The following is a 14558-nucleotide window of genomic DNA, read 5'->3' as shown; positions in this document are numbered from 1 at the left end:
GTTTCGCGATAAAAGATACAGCGAAATCAATTTTTTTTCGAACCATTTCACCTCGTTTGCTTGTGCTTTGAAGTACAAACTTCAAAATTGATATAGTGATTCTATATTTCAAGCTCGTCATACTGTGTTTTTCTTACCTCTGATTGTCGCTGCTCAAGGCCAAAATTCAAATTTTTGGACAGAAGTGACACTCTCATTTCTTTTTAAAACACATGTTTACGTGCGACATTGTTACTGACGGGCTGTATTTGCCAAGTGGTGTTGCCGAGGGCAAGTGGTGTTGCCGAGTTTGGATTTTAAAATATTTAGGTATTTTCTAGCTTAAAATCCAGCGCCAATGCTGCGCTTGCAACAGGTAGATATTTAGAAATCCATTTAAGGTATGGGTATGGGTATGGAAATTGGGGATCCCAAAAAATTGGCATATGCCTATATATAGGCTATATGCAAAGGGATGGGGCATTTTGGCAGGCCAAGGGGAGGGGGCCACAAAATTTGGCAGTCCAGGGGTGCGGACAAGCGATTTTCGGCTGGCCGAGACGGGAGGCAAGCGATTTTTAGCGAGTCGCTTGGAAATTTTGGCTTATAATTAGTAGGCTAATACCGGTACTGATTGCACAGCCTTTCGAGAAAGCAATTTTTTGGCAAGCCGGGGCCGGGGGAGGGAATAAAATTAAATTTTGGCAGGTCGAAAGGAAGACTGACTTTACCTAGCACACATTAAAGGGGCATTTCGTGATCCACAGCCTCCTTACAACCCCATAGGCCTCGTCCTTTCTCACAAGTTAAGATTTTTATACCAGTCATCCCGCTCTGGCCACATGTTTAGGCATTTTCACGCAGATCAATTCAATAAGCAATGGAAAATATTGCCAAATTTGAATTTCGTTTTAAAAGCCTACTCCCCATTAAAAAAACCCACTAATTTTGGGGGATTAAAAAAGTTCTGTAAAATGAAACAAAAGGCTGCCTCAATCCTAATTATTCATTTAATAGGCCAGGCCTTCATTTCTGAAAATAGCGGGAGCTCAGTTAGTCACTCTCCTATGTGTAGGCCTACTGAGGAGCTTGACAAGGAGCTCAATTATATAATATCAATATTAAACCATAGGATTTTCAAGAAGTGAGCAGCTCAATAAATGCCATTAGTAAAATTATTAGGCCTACGATTTTTATATTTTATTTGACTGTGATCCGTTTTTCTATAGGCTATATACATGCCTACACTGTATATAGGCCTACCTTTAAAATTTCTAAAATTGGCGGAATTGAACAAGCTCTAAATTTCTCATCGTCCAGCATAACCAAGGGCAGGGGGGGGCACGCCCCTAGCTATGGCCATACCCGTAGTGGCGGAACCAGAATTTTTTCCGGGCATGGGGCCGGGGAAGTGAATTTGAGGCAGGGGCACTTATTGCACTTGAAATTGCATAAAAAGTGGAAAATTACATAATTGTGGGATTTTGCCTAAAAACTGGATGAGAAAGAAAAAATATTGGGGGAAATACTGCCCCCCCCCCCCCCCAGCGGCGCCACTGCATAGCCTATGCTAAAATGACGGAAGTTCTGGCGCTGAAATTCAATTTCAATATCCCGAGTTTTTATCAGGGATTTTACCAAGGGAAGGCGATAGTGTAGGATTTTGCTGATATACCAGGCAACACGAGAAAGGTGTGGCTAAATAAGGGAGTGTTCATTATAAATATTTTCCATTTAACTTTTGGCCTTGAGAGCATAATTATTTGAAGCGTACATCGTGTCAGTCACATGGTCACATTATTTTCTGTTGAAAGAGAAACGCACATGTCTCTGATTAGCTCGGGATTAGCTACTGCAGCTGCGTGCTGGTCTGTTGTTGTCGAGTGGAAATGGGAAATTTATGAATGAACTTCCGCAACTTTGCAACATCATCACGCAGCGGCGTAGCTGGGATTTTTTCCAGGAGGGGCAAGACTGTAGGCCCTATGGGGAGGGGCCCAAATATCCACCAAATTTCCCACTGGGGGCGGGGGGCCCAAATAGACAATTTTTGCCAGGCTTATCATAATCGTATATGGTAGGCCTATTGAGCTGTATTGCATATCGTTTGGATTCTGCCCCTCCTCTCACCCTCTCCTCTCTTTTTCCTCTTTCTCCCCCCCCCCCCTTTCCCTCTTTTTTCCTTGCACTAGGGGCGGGGCCCAAAATGGCAATTTTGCAATTGCCCCCCCGCAGCTACGCTACTGTCATCACAGTAGACATCGCGGTAGGCCTACAAGCAGGGCTGTCAACTCTCACGCATTGGCCGTGAGTCTCACGCATTGGGTCACTTTCTCACGGTCTCACGCCAAGGTAGTATAATCTCACGCCTACATTTGTTGCTCCTACCCCCCCCCGCTTTTCACATTCCCGGCGCCGTGGCTCAAATATTAATGGTTCAAAATGAACATTGGAGTCGGCAAATCCCGGTGCACGCCTAGCTCTTTATACAGACAAATATAGTAGTATTTATATTTTCTGGTGGACTCATGGAGAATATCATGTCATGTAGGTCCCGCGCTGGGTTGGGGGGTCTCAAGGCATTTTGGTAGGCCTACCCATGCTTGATTCCGGAGGTTTTTAGCAGGCCCGACCATTTTTTTAAATAAAAACACCTCGGTCGGGTCTCTTCTAAACATTTGTACCAAGGATCAAAGTCATCCAAATTTGGCCTAATTTGGCGCTTTTTTTAAGGGCACTTTTGCCAAAATGCGCCCAAAAGTTGGTCTTCGCTGTAAACCCACCCATCATAGTCGTTGAAAAGGTAGGCCTACCCCAAAACTGTGGCACATCCACGAACCCGAGGGAGAGACCTCCATGGTAAAACACACCTCTAAGCGGGACCAGATTTATAATTTAAAATAGGCCTACATTTTGGAAGCCAGTCATCACGACAAATCGGGCCATTGCAGTGTTAATGGTATTAACACTTTGATTTTAGGCTTAAATAACGAGTGTAGGCCTATAAATTACAAATTTGCACACACCGGGGAACCTTCTCAAGCTGGTTTGGGTAAGGATGTGAGGATGTGACTCCGAAAAACTACAGTACGATTTTAAACCAAATTTGAAGAAAACAGACCCAAAATTGTATCAACTTTTGGACTGAAAGTTTTCGCAAATATTTACTTTTTCGAGAAAATTATTGAAAATACCCTTCTTGAACCTAATTTTCATGACACTGAGGGTCAATAAAATCATGGCTAAAAATACAACAGAGTCTAAACTAAATGGCTGAAAATGCACCCCAAATCTGCCGCACATCCCTACGACACATTTCACCTTATAGATTTTGAAAATTGTCGCAATAAAATAGGCCCTAACTTATCCCAAATTATCCCCGAAAAAATATTTTTTGCAGGTGAGATTGAGTCTTATTATTTTTATTCTCAGAGAGATATGGGTTGATATTTTAGCAGGGTACAATTTGTCTTGTTTTTTGACGTTGAAGTTCCAGATTCTTTTTTTATATATGTTATTATTCATTTATTTATTTATACCCGGGATTTATACCCTGTAGGCCTACGTGGGGAAAAGTACACACGCAGCTACAGAGAAACCACGAAAAAAACTCCTGTAAAGTGCATGAAAATGCCCGAAAATGTGCCAACGAAACACCCGAACAGGAAGATAAAATAAAAAAAAAAACAAAAAACCCAGGAAATTTCCCGAAATAAGTTCCAAATTCTTTGTCCCCCACTAAAATATATGAACACTCCCTTATGAAGTCTGCCCTCTTCCGGCTATTCTGGTAGTAGGCGTTGACAATTACCTTCATATTTTTGAAGCATGTTTGAACCCGATTTGTTCTCTATTCACATTTTTAACGTTGCAAGTAACATTTCAAGACCTCTATTTGTGACAGGTATTTATTACCTTGCTAGAGATGTGCCTAAAGTTGAAATTCAATATTTCGGATCGCAAAGATCGAGAGATATAAAGTTGTTGAATATCAGTTTAACACCATGGATCATATGGGCGTCTTATATGAACGATTACGATAACTAGGCAAATAATGGCTGGGATACAGGTTGTGTAAATACTACATGAATATTCATGAACTATACAGATTCCATTCTTCTCTAATAATAAAGATGTCAATCACTCTCCCAGACGACAGTTGCTTGGCGCTTGTAAACAAATCGAATAATAGTGCTTGATAACAGCTAAAAAAATAGGCTAAAAACATATTTTCACACAATTTTTTCCGGATTTTTTTATTTCACATGATAAGTAGACATATTTTCTTACGTATAAGGTAATAATATATTTTTTCTGGAGGTAAAGCCCTTCAACACTTTGTTTAACCTTCAACTAATTCATTATTTTCATACAAAATCCGTATTTAGGGTGGTACTCAATAAAATGACCAAAAAAATTTCCAGAAAAATTTTGAACAGTTGTTTTCACACACAAGACTTTTTTTGTGATGAATCCAAATATCTTGGAAAATTTGGTCACACCCCTACCCAAACCAAACTTGAGTACCCACTATGCCTGGGCTTTGCTATGTAGCCTACATGATATCATGACTGTACTATGTGTAATGCTATTATTATGTCACATGCTAGTTACTGCATGCTACACTATCCATATCATTATTTCCATTTAAACTGAATCTCATGTTTGAAACATGGCATATGGAGGTCTATCAGCGGATCAGCTTTACTGCCAATACTTCACATAACCAGTGATGTTACTACATGTGTGTGATTCAGTACCAGTCAGATCATTGATATTTAATAAAGAAGTAATTTCATTCTTGAAGCATGTGAAAGCATGTGTGGAACATCACTGAGACCTGCGTTTTATATGTAAATGCTAAAGCCAAGAGCAATAAAAATTCCTTTAAAAGGAATAGGGTGGGCAAATGAAAAATTGTCAAGAGAAATGAAAGAATGAGTAATTAAGTCAAGTTCACAATAAATAAAAATTCCTTTAAAAGGAATAGGGCGAGCAAATGAATTGTCAAGATAAAGGTGTAGTTCCATATTGATAAGTCCAAGTAAAATAAAAAACATGTTTCACGTCCAGGTTTTTGAAAAAAAGGAGTAGGAGGGGCCTTTTTATTTTGTATCGTAGAATCGATGTAAATACCCATATTTAGAGCTATTTTTTTTTTATTAGCGTGCACAATAATGCCTGCAAAAAGGAGGAGGCCTCTTTTTATTTGTTGTTCTGAGGGGTAGGCCCCCTCTAATGATCTCGAAACCTTCCAAATTGTTTCTTGTATATTGAGAAGGCTATAGAAAGCATCTCAACTCCCTAGACATAATTTAAAAAAAGTTATAACTGAATTGCAAAATATAAAAATATAATTGAAGAAACCTCCAAAAAGGAGGGAGGGGCGTGAAACATGTTTATTTTTGTATTTGGCCTAATGCAGTATTACTTGATTATCACTTGTCATCATTAGCAGAGGAGTGAAATTTTGATTGAAAGAATTAAACTAAGGGACGCACCATTTGATACTGAGAGGGGGTAGGAAGTTGGGGTCGGGGAAAGTTTTTTATTTTTTATAGTTGGTGGGGAAAGTTTTTTTTGCTCATGAAGTGGGTGAAGTTTTTTTTTTTTGAAAACTTCCTACCCCACCCTGAGAATCTAATGGTGCATCCTAAGAAGGTTTGTGTTTGAAGTTATATAAATAACGAACTAAGAGCAATCAATTAGGACAACAAAATAAAAAATAAAAACCCACACCATAGGACTGTACGGTAAAACATGTACCAACAGGCTACTTTTTAGTCACCCACCTTTGTAGGACTACACAACAAAATAGCCCTCCACCATAGGACTTTGCGGTAAAATATTTAGAGGAGTATGCCAATTAAGGCCAAGTAAAAAAAAATGTATATGTCCGGACTTTTTCAAAAATTGGTGAGGGAGGTCCTTATTATTTGTTATCGTGTTATTGTTTTACCATTCATTTCTGTGTAAAATTGCAATGGCAAATGTTTGTCAACACATCATAAAATCGGGAGGCCCCTAATATTTTTGTTATTTCCCCAAAGCCCTACCCCTAGCTTGAAGAAAGTGTTTGCAATGTGTTTATAAATGATAACCAAGAACTTCTAAACATGTCATTTCATCACAACAATTTTATAAACAAAGTAAGGAAGCAAATAGGAAAAATAACTAAAATATTTGAAAATCTCCAAAAATCGGAGAGGGCGGGGACGATATACACGTTATTTATTTTACTTGGCCTAAACAATGAATCACCATGCACTCATGACTCGAGGTCAAAACCATTATGTAAATAAGATAATGTTTGCATGCGATGTCAAACAAGGAAATGTTGACATAAATTAATTGACTGTTTGGTTTTCACGATGCTATTAATTTAGCCCAAAGATTAGGAAAACTAGCAAAACTGGTGAACTGGTACTGTTCAAATAAAAACATCTGCAAATCTTGCTGCAATTTCCAAATAGTATTTCTATTACTTAAATAATTATTTTTGTTATTTCTTTTAATACAAACACATTACTGCCTATGACGACTTTATCGTATTACTTACATATCAAAATCAAGTAACAATTACAAAACTCGCCGTAAACTATCACCTCTGTGGGTGTTTGGGATATAACCGGCACGAATATTTTCTCAACACTGCGGCATGTGAAAAAGTAGGTCAATAGTCAGAGAATACAGGGTGGACCCAAAAAGTGTTGAATTCCATTTTCTCATTGACCATGTGAAATATTGTGGCTTAGGCCAAAAAAGTTTCCAGCCATAGAATACCTTGTTTATTATATAAAGGCTTCTGAATGTTGGGAATTAACGCTAGGCTAGCCGAAAATTTGAGAATATGAAGCTTTGTGTTCAATCTGTTAGTGAATCCAATTCAAGATAAGTGACAAATTCAGAGAACCACGGATCCTGTTGTGAAAATATAGCTATGTACACAATTACAGCATAGACCATTTAGGTCAAGTACTTGAGAAATCAGATGGCATAGGTTCCTACTGGTACTACTCTGGTTCATGGCTAAGGCAGATGGCATAGGTTCCTACTGGTACTACTTTGGTTCATGGCTAAGAAACTTTCCATTCATTACCTGATTTACTAGGCCTACAATGTATGGAGTTGTACATGCACATCTATAGGACCTATATGTTTTGAAAAGTTTTATTTCCATGCAGGTTGCCCATGATATTAATTTGTCATTTAATCTATTAATAATTAAGTAATCGGATAGCAATGTTTGCACAGTATTTTTTGTGGGACATGAGAGCACACCAGAGGAGGCTTAAAGGCATTCCTACAATGCACTATGATTGGGAAATTTGACCAATATAACCTAATTTTAGAGGCAAAGTCCCCATTGCCACACACACAAAATGGTCATTTTAAAACTGCAGCCAACGAGCTAATAGTTGAGACTTAGGACTGATATTTGATTTTCTTACAGGAAACATTCATATTGTCCCACTGCATTAATTTTATTCTTAAGTCTCGATGTTTTCAATGTTAAATAATAGGATGAAAACATCAGATATTTGCACACAACCCCAATGCAAAGTATGGTCAACTTGCCACATGTGTACAAAAACCAGACATACCAAGGTCAGAAACCCCATTGGGTCATGGGAATGTCTTTAAACATCCTCTGAGAGCACACTATAAATAATCAAATTGCATTCTGAATACAAGTGATGTCCTTCTGATATATCAAATAATTTTGATTTTTTGAAATTTGTGATGCAATACAAATTTATGGAAATTATTAAAAATTAATATTCTTGACATTTCACAGTCCTTGAAGTAAACTTAATAAACTTAAACTTATAAACCTAATGATATGTAGGCCTATACTTAAAGTGTCTGTAGCTGGCTTGGAAAAGGCATCCATCATTTGAAAATTTGAACCATTTGTATTGATGATAATATACATCTTTTCCCAAAAAGACCTCGTTTTTGGGAAAAATGTATATACAGATGGTCAAAATTTTCAATTGATGGACAACTTTTCCTCCCAGCTGTATACTAGACTTTAAGTACATATCATTAGATTCGTATAGTTTACTTCGAGCCTGTTAGATAGATTATAGAAAATAATGTTTTTTAATAATTTACCATAAAATTTTATATCACAAATTTCAAAAAATCAAAATTATTCGATATCAGAAGGACGGAATGCAATTTGGTGTGTGTGAATACTGTGCAAACGTTGCTAACTGATTCCTTAACTCATTCAAATTACTTCATTTATTTGTTTATTTATTTTTATAATTATTATTATTTATATTATATTACCGTATTGGTCCGAGTATAGTCCCACCCGTTTTTAGGTGAAATTTTTTCACTATTGGGGGTGGGATTATACTCAATTTCAAAAAATTTTTTTAAATATTTGCACAATGTTTTGTGTTTTTAATATGAAAATTGATAATTTGTTTTCATGTCATACTCTATTAATGATATCAAAATGCATTTTGATATCATTAATAGAGTATGACATGAAATCAAATTATCAATTTTCATATTAAAAACACAAAACATTGTGCACATTTTTTTAGGTCAACCATGAATGATCCTAGCATTTAGGTCTAGGTCCAGGGACACTCCAAAACAGAAAAATAATAACTTAAAAAAAAAAAAGTAATTTTTTTTTTTACAATTTCTGGAATTTTTCGAAAAATGGGGGGTGGGTCTATTCTCGGACGAATACGGATATATTAATTATAAATATCATCAAAGCCAATTAATAAGTTTTTTTTTTCATTTTGAAATAAAACAATACACATACTTCCATCATTGATCCAGTATTGTAGGGCAGATCCATTTCAATCCCAATTTAGTTTTATCTATTCCATTGTTATATAAATATTTTAGTTTAATTTTGGTAGCCTTCAGTAAGTTCAGTTAATTTTCTATCATTGCATTCAAAGGAGTGGATTGGTCTTTATTGTATAGAACTGGATGCTTTTTTATTCCATAATGAAAATTTTAGAACCTGATAAAAATCAACTTTGCAGAAAGGTGTCAGCATACACAGAAAAATGCTGTCCCAGAATTCAGTGGGGACTTGAGCAGATCAGTACCATAATGAGAAATTTTTAGCTACAACATGTGGGGAAGAAACAAGTACCACAATCACAAAAGTCCACTTTTTGCTATTTTTATCACAAAAGTTAGAGCAAAATTGCAATTATTTTTGGTAGGAGGGGTATGTTCACTTTTTACAAAAACATTTGTGCAAGTGCACTCATGGACTGGAGCACTGTTCATTCAAAAAAGGTCTACACTTTAAAACAAATAAAAAGCCCTACTTCATAAATTCTGTAAATTCCAGATGTGTGTACATTGTATTTTTGGTACGTGCCCCTTGCCCCACAGCCTGCCTTTTAATACTTGCATGCCGGTGTATCACATAATACATGTCCCCCTTCCCCCAGGCCCTTCAGAGAAGGTCGCAATGGAATTTACCCAATATGCTGAAAAGATTGATGATGGCTCCTAAAATGCACTGTGCACTGCATTATGGGAATAATATGAATTGAGCTTCTCATTATACAATACAATACACAAACTTATAAACTGAACTTATCATGCTTCTATCATGCCTGAGTGAAAGTTCACCAATAGAGGGCTCCCTAGCAGACTAGCTTTGCATGGGTAATGAATAGACTATGAATAATGAATGAAGTCACATGGATGAATGGAGGTATTTTGTAGCACGGTGTGATCACCAAGGTAGAGCATGAAAATGGATGCTTGCAATATAATGAAACAATTAAATTAATAGTGCCTTGTGACTGGTAGGAGTTTTGTAAACCCTGGTATAAATATTTTGCTGACATGTGACAATAATGTTTTAAGCATGGTGAAATAAACAAATAAAGTGAAAATTTTTGTGGCATTTATTTTTCACTTTTCAAAATCATGTTTTGTCCCGTGTTTTGTATGGTTCCTTCATAAAATACAAACCACATTTTTGTGTTGTTTTGTGAACTTTCTCAATTTTTTACTACAGCTATTTTTTTTACTAGTAGTACAGACTTCCAATTTTAAAATTCCCCTATGCCCCCTACATTGTACATTTGCCCTTTTGGGAACTTTTTACTACTAGTATGTAGATGGGGGGGGGGTAATGATATATAAAGGGGGCTGGCATTTTCTTCGGAAGGAGTCCCAAATTTACCCAAAATTGGCGTCAATAAAATTGCGACCCTCGACAAAAATTTTGTGACCCCCCCACCACCACCGATACACCTTATCCCCTAAACAGGCTAAAATTGTATTGAAATCAGTCTGTTTGATATTCTTTTTGTCCATAATTGTGTTCATATTCGTTTAGGGTAATCCCGGAGGGTAATAAGTGGAAATTGATGCAATGTCTGTATTCTTGCCCTTTATTCTATAGATTTTATGTTGGCGCACAGTTCCTGCAGATGTCAGCAAACTTGGCAGAATTGCCCGCAAATCTGAACCACTAATCCGACAAGTGTTTGTGACTGGCCCACAGAAAGGAGAGGAATTCAAAAGACAGGTAGGATACATGGTTGATTAATAAACTAAATTGATTGCTCTAAATATTGATCAATTGCTAGATTGATTGATGTTCTGTGTTGGGAAGAGCAAATCAATGAGGAGTGAGTTAGTGATTGTGTAGGTGCGAGTGGACTGAGTGTGTGAGGGAGAGTAATGTGATTGTGGAAAATGTAAATTTAATTAGATGATGCTCATCACAATTGAAAAGTTCTACTGAAAGATATCTAGACCGGTGCAAACTTTGTTCTCAATCAGGGTTCAATTTACCTTGTGTCACATCGCAAAATGCGACACAATTTTCAAATCTTGCGAAGCAATAATACAAATGCATCATTATAAAAATGTGATGCAGATAAATACCTAGATACAATACTATTGTATTATTTTATTCATTGTCTGATTTTATTTTATTTTATTTCAAAAGAAATAAAATAAAACTAGAAATAAAATAAATGAAATGAGATGAGATGATGAAAATTGTTTTTGTAAAATTTTTGGGTTGGAATGTCATGGCATGTATGACTGAACAGTATAAGAGCACATTATTTTCATGACTATTTTGATATTGATTTTTATTTTTAATTTCACTTAGTGCAATTAAAACAGACATGATAAAACATCTTTTTTGCAGCTGTTTAATTTGAAATTCCATTTAAACTCATTAAAACTCATTAGTCTCATTAGTCAATGTACATTGACTCCATAAACATTCAAGTAATTAATATTGGATGCAAAAAATGTGTTGCTAATGTGGTACTACTGCCTTGAAAAATGGCTATGCAAAGTTTGGGAATTGCTCAACAAAGCAATGTTGCATAGCAATTTTTGCTATGCAAAAATAATGAGTTAAGGCGAATTCTGTTCTCACTAGATCTGAAAAGGTTAACAAGATTAATTATTTTTGTTAGCTTTCAACCAATGATCTGACACCCTCTCATACATGTTGTAGACCTACTGAGAATGATCTTCATAGCTAAAATCAGTGACAGTGGAGTCCAGGGTCTGACTTGGGTTTCTGTTTTCTACTTGCCCTGTGGGCAAGTGAGATTGTAAAGCAACTGGCCCAGCAATAACTTTACTGGGCCAGTTGTACAGGATGTCCCCCCCCCCCTCCAAAAAAAACCCCAGAACCCTCATTGCACCCTCTTTTTCTCCTATTTCTGAAAGGTTAATCAAACCTATTTTGGTACATGTATAGAAACCTTGTATCAATATTTTTACTGCAAAATAAGAAGCAAGTAAATTCCATCTCCCATTTTTATAATCCCAACATACTTGGTCACATTGTTCTTCACTGGCAGAGTGTTAGCTACATGTAGTCACCTGTCCCCTTGTCATTTTGGATGGGCAGTTTGCTCCAAGGACAGGCAAAATTAGTGCCTTTAAAATTAATGCCAAATTCTAAAAATAGTAGGTGTGTTTAGACGGTAGCCTACATTTGAATGTTACTTACAAGCGAGCCAGCAATTAAATTATGCTACAAGCGAGTGTGTGTCCACACCGGACTTACTTGTAAGCCAACTCACTTGTAAGAGTGACCTTCACTGGTAAATTATGCCATGATTATACACAATCAGAATAGGATTGGGTCATCAAGGTCATGCTTACAAGCGAGCTAACATGCAAGTCTTGTTCACACTGGCCTTACATTTGAATGTTACTCGCTACATGTAAGATATCTTACATGTAAAATCGTCACTTGTAACTTGCATGTAGCTACATGCGAAAAGTGCGTTTAGACGGGCACTACATACAAGTTTACATTTGAATGTAGTTACAAGCGACTTTACAAGCGATCGTCTGAACAAGCCTACAGTTCAAATAACTTCTGTGAACTCAAAACAAAACCAGACTAAATCAAGGCTATATATACATGTAGCATTTGAACTGACTGAACCCCCAGAAGGTGCAGAGGTCTGGTTTATGTTTTCAGGGTCAAATTTAATTTTGGAAAGGCAATTTTGGTGCAAATGATGGGCATTTGTCAAATCCAGGCTAACCCTGTTCTTTGGTCTTAGAACTTCTTTTTAGCCGATGGAATTGGGGCCTACTAAAAGTTACATTTTGAAGCTTATTCACTTCAGGTCGCTTGGTGTTGGCACAAATTACTGATCCCTTGACACAGATATGAAGTCCAAATGTCAGGGTAAAATCAGAAAATAAAAATATAAATTACACAGAGGTAGAGCAGAAACTTGTGTCCCAATGTCCTTCACTTATTTAGTTAATATCTTGTCTCATATCATCTAAAAAATCTGTTGGTTCACTCACTTCACTGGGTGCAGAATTGTTGAATATTTAATGTCCCATGCAAAATCTACCATCTTGGGCTGCGGGGCTACCACTTCAATCAAAGCCCGTTTGAATTGAGTCTATTATAATTATTGTCTAGCAGAGCGTCTAGAGTCAAGTCCAAGTCTACAGAATAGGAGACTAAAGCTGGTTGAGGTGTCATTTTAAAGCTGAAAGTAAATTCTTTCAAAATCTGCAATAAACAGAAAATGACCTAGAGCCGAATTTACTACCACTTTGTGGTGGATGGTCACCAATGTAATATTCTGTAAGTTCAAGCCCTGACTTGAGTCCTACCACACAGGTTAAAAAATTTGTAACATTTAATAATGCAAGGGAAGGGCTCAATTTTTTTTAAGTTGGATTCAAAAGTTTGATGGCCCTGTGTTCTTCATATAAATTATCATACTTTCTTATCTTTGAAACATATGAGTAACTTGCTGCTAATTTAACGGAAGAGCACAAGTCAGTCATCAGTGTTACACATCTTTATAGTAGCATGATTAATAATTATTTCACCCATTGATAATTTTGATTGACACGTGAGGACTATAAATAGCTAACCAAAATAATACCACAATAATCTTTGGCAATTTATGTGTACGGAAGTTGGCGGAATATCAAAAAATATTGTCAACATTGAGAAATACCTGATATTAACACTATTGATTTTAGGGGTGGTGCAATAATTATGTGTACCCGGGGTGGTGAATTATAGGGGGGGGGGGCAAAGATTTTTTGGCAGGCCAAAAGGGGGGCAAGCATTTTTTGGCAGGTCGAAAGGGGGGTTAAGCGATTTTTGGCAGACCATTTTGAGAATTCACCACCCCGGGGGTACACATAATTATTGCACCACCCCTTAAACAATCAATGAGAATGGTCAACTGTCTTCTATAAATAGCTTGGAATCTGAAATACTAGTCATAGGTTCCTTTAAAGGATACTACACACATGTATATTTACTAGTCAGAATTTGATTAATATCCTTGTATGGTGGCCGAGCGGAACAGGCTCCTCGATTACTCCTCCCCACCCAGGTGTATAAATGGGTACCGGCATTCTTAAATGCTGGGAAGGTAACAGACTCGCTGTGGCGGAGGTGTAGCGATACCCCCATAGCAACATTACATGGAGGAGTCTGGCCCAATCGCCAATGATAGAGAGATGGGCACTCCGATCGCTGTTTATACAGGATCGTCTCCTTTACCCTTTTTTTCACTTTTATGACTGAAACATTTTTATGGTGATTTGATGATATTGTCAAGTTCAAAGATTTTCTTGTTGTTTCATTTATTCTGGTTGTAATATTGATCTCTCTGTCAACTATTCGTGTATGTAAGCAGGCCCGTATGCGGGGGTGCGACTGCACATCCCCAAATTTGCAAAAGTATACAAAAAGTCCCAAAATTTAATAATTTGCGAGCGTAGCGAGCAAAAAAATCAGGGTTTTAAGTTTTTTTGGTCAAAAAGTCCACATTTTTGGGAAAAGTCCACTTTTCACAAAATCGCCCCCCCCCCCCTTGGAAAAAAGTCCACTTTTTCAAAATCAGCACCCCCCAAAAAAAAATCCTGCGTACGGGCCTGTATGTAAGTAAAACTATATGTGTGTGAGAATAAAAAAGTAAGGTCCAGCATCAAAAGTTTTCAAGGCTCTCACTATTGCCTTTGTGACAAAGAGGAATTCCATGTTTGCATGATGAGTAAAGATGGCTGATCTAAGCGCAGCTAGCTTCCCAGCTCAAAAATGTTAG

The 14558-nt window shown here is 37.0% G+C and overlaps 1 protein-coding gene across 1 annotated transcript in view; it reads left to right on the top strand.

Moving 5' to 3' along the window:
* LOC140157567 (uncharacterized) overlaps nt 1-14558 on the top strand; it is a 104959-nt gene that overhangs the window by 19404 nt on the left and 70997 nt on the right. The window contains 1 exon segment of the mRNA XM_072180803.1: nt 10388-10513. Coding sequence (XP_072036904.1) covers nt 10388-10513 — 126 coding nt within the window.

This window comes from Amphiura filiformis, chromosome 7 (assembly GCF_039555335.1).
Source record: "Amphiura filiformis chromosome 7, Afil_fr2py, whole genome shotgun sequence".
Classification (NCBI taxonomy): domain Eukaryota; kingdom Metazoa; phylum Echinodermata; class Ophiuroidea; order Amphilepidida; family Amphiuridae; genus Amphiura; species Amphiura filiformis.
The sequence above is the reverse complement of the archived record's forward strand: the minus strand, read 5'-3'. Positions and strand labels throughout refer to the sequence as shown.